Raw genomic sequence first — 823 nt, 5'->3', positions numbered from 1 at the left:
AGCCGGGAACACGGTCTTCAGCGCTTCCACGATCTCGTGTAGGAAGCGGTAGCGGTTCTCGAACGAACCGCCGTACTTGTCCGTACGCTGGTTCGTCGTCGACTGCAAGAATTGGTCAACTAGATACCCATTGGCACCATGTACTTCGACGCCGTCGAAGCCAGCACGCTTCGCACGGATGGCACACTGGCGGTACATCTCGACCACCTCCGGGATCTCCTCTAGTTCCAGCGCACGGGCCTTCTCAAAGCCCGTGCGTTCACCACTCGCATTGCGTGTAGTTCCATCTACATACTGAGTTGCCGAAGCGGACACCACCTCATTGGTCGGGTGGAAGGACGGGTGAGACTGGCGACCCATGTGCCATAGCTGCAGGAAGATCTTGGTTCCCTTGGCATGCACACGGTCAACCAGTTCCTTCCAGACAGCCTCCTGTTCGTCTGTATAGAGAGCAGGAGCACCGTGCCATCCGAAACCTTGTTCGGAAATGCCGCAACCTTCTGTGATCAAAAGACCGGCACCCGCACGCTGTTCGTAGTACACGATGTTGCGCTCCAGCGGTACGTGCGTCTCCAGGTCCGATCGCGCACGAGTCGTGGGGCCGTACACGATACGGTTCTTGAGAACGACGTCCTTGCTGAGTTCCAGTGGCGTGAAGAGCTTGTAGTCAGCGGTGACGGACGACATTCTGATTTGCAGTGGTGTTGATGCTTGTGAGGCAGTTGGCGAATTGGATAATGGGGAGACGGAGTTCACACGCTGCGACGCTCAAGTAACTTCTGGAAGCTGAATGTGGGTCTACCTACTGCGTTATCATGTTCGT

General features: G+C 56.3%; 1 protein-coding gene across 1 annotated transcript; it reads right to left on the bottom strand.

Annotated features, from left to right (window-relative positions):
* Window positions 1–17: 17 nt before the first annotated feature.
* On the bottom strand, window positions 18–687 carry PPTG_12825 (hypothetical protein; the record flags this gene model as incomplete). The annotated part of the gene is made up of 2 exons (XM_008909524.1): window positions 18–102; window positions 128–687. The coding sequence occupies 2 exons, from the start codon at window positions 685–687 to the stop codon at window positions 18–20; spliced, it is 645 nt and encodes a 214-aa protein (XP_008907772.1).
* Between the last annotated feature and the right edge of the window lie 136 nt (window positions 688–823).

This window comes from Phytophthora parasitica, assembly GCF_000247585.1.
Source record: "Phytophthora parasitica INRA-310 unplaced genomic scaffold supercont2.34, whole genome shotgun sequence".
NCBI classification, from domain to species: domain Eukaryota; phylum Oomycota; class Peronosporomycetes; order Peronosporales; family Peronosporaceae; genus Phytophthora; species Phytophthora nicotianae.
Note: the sequence above shows the minus strand (reverse complement) of the source record. Positions and strands in the feature narration are given on the sequence as shown.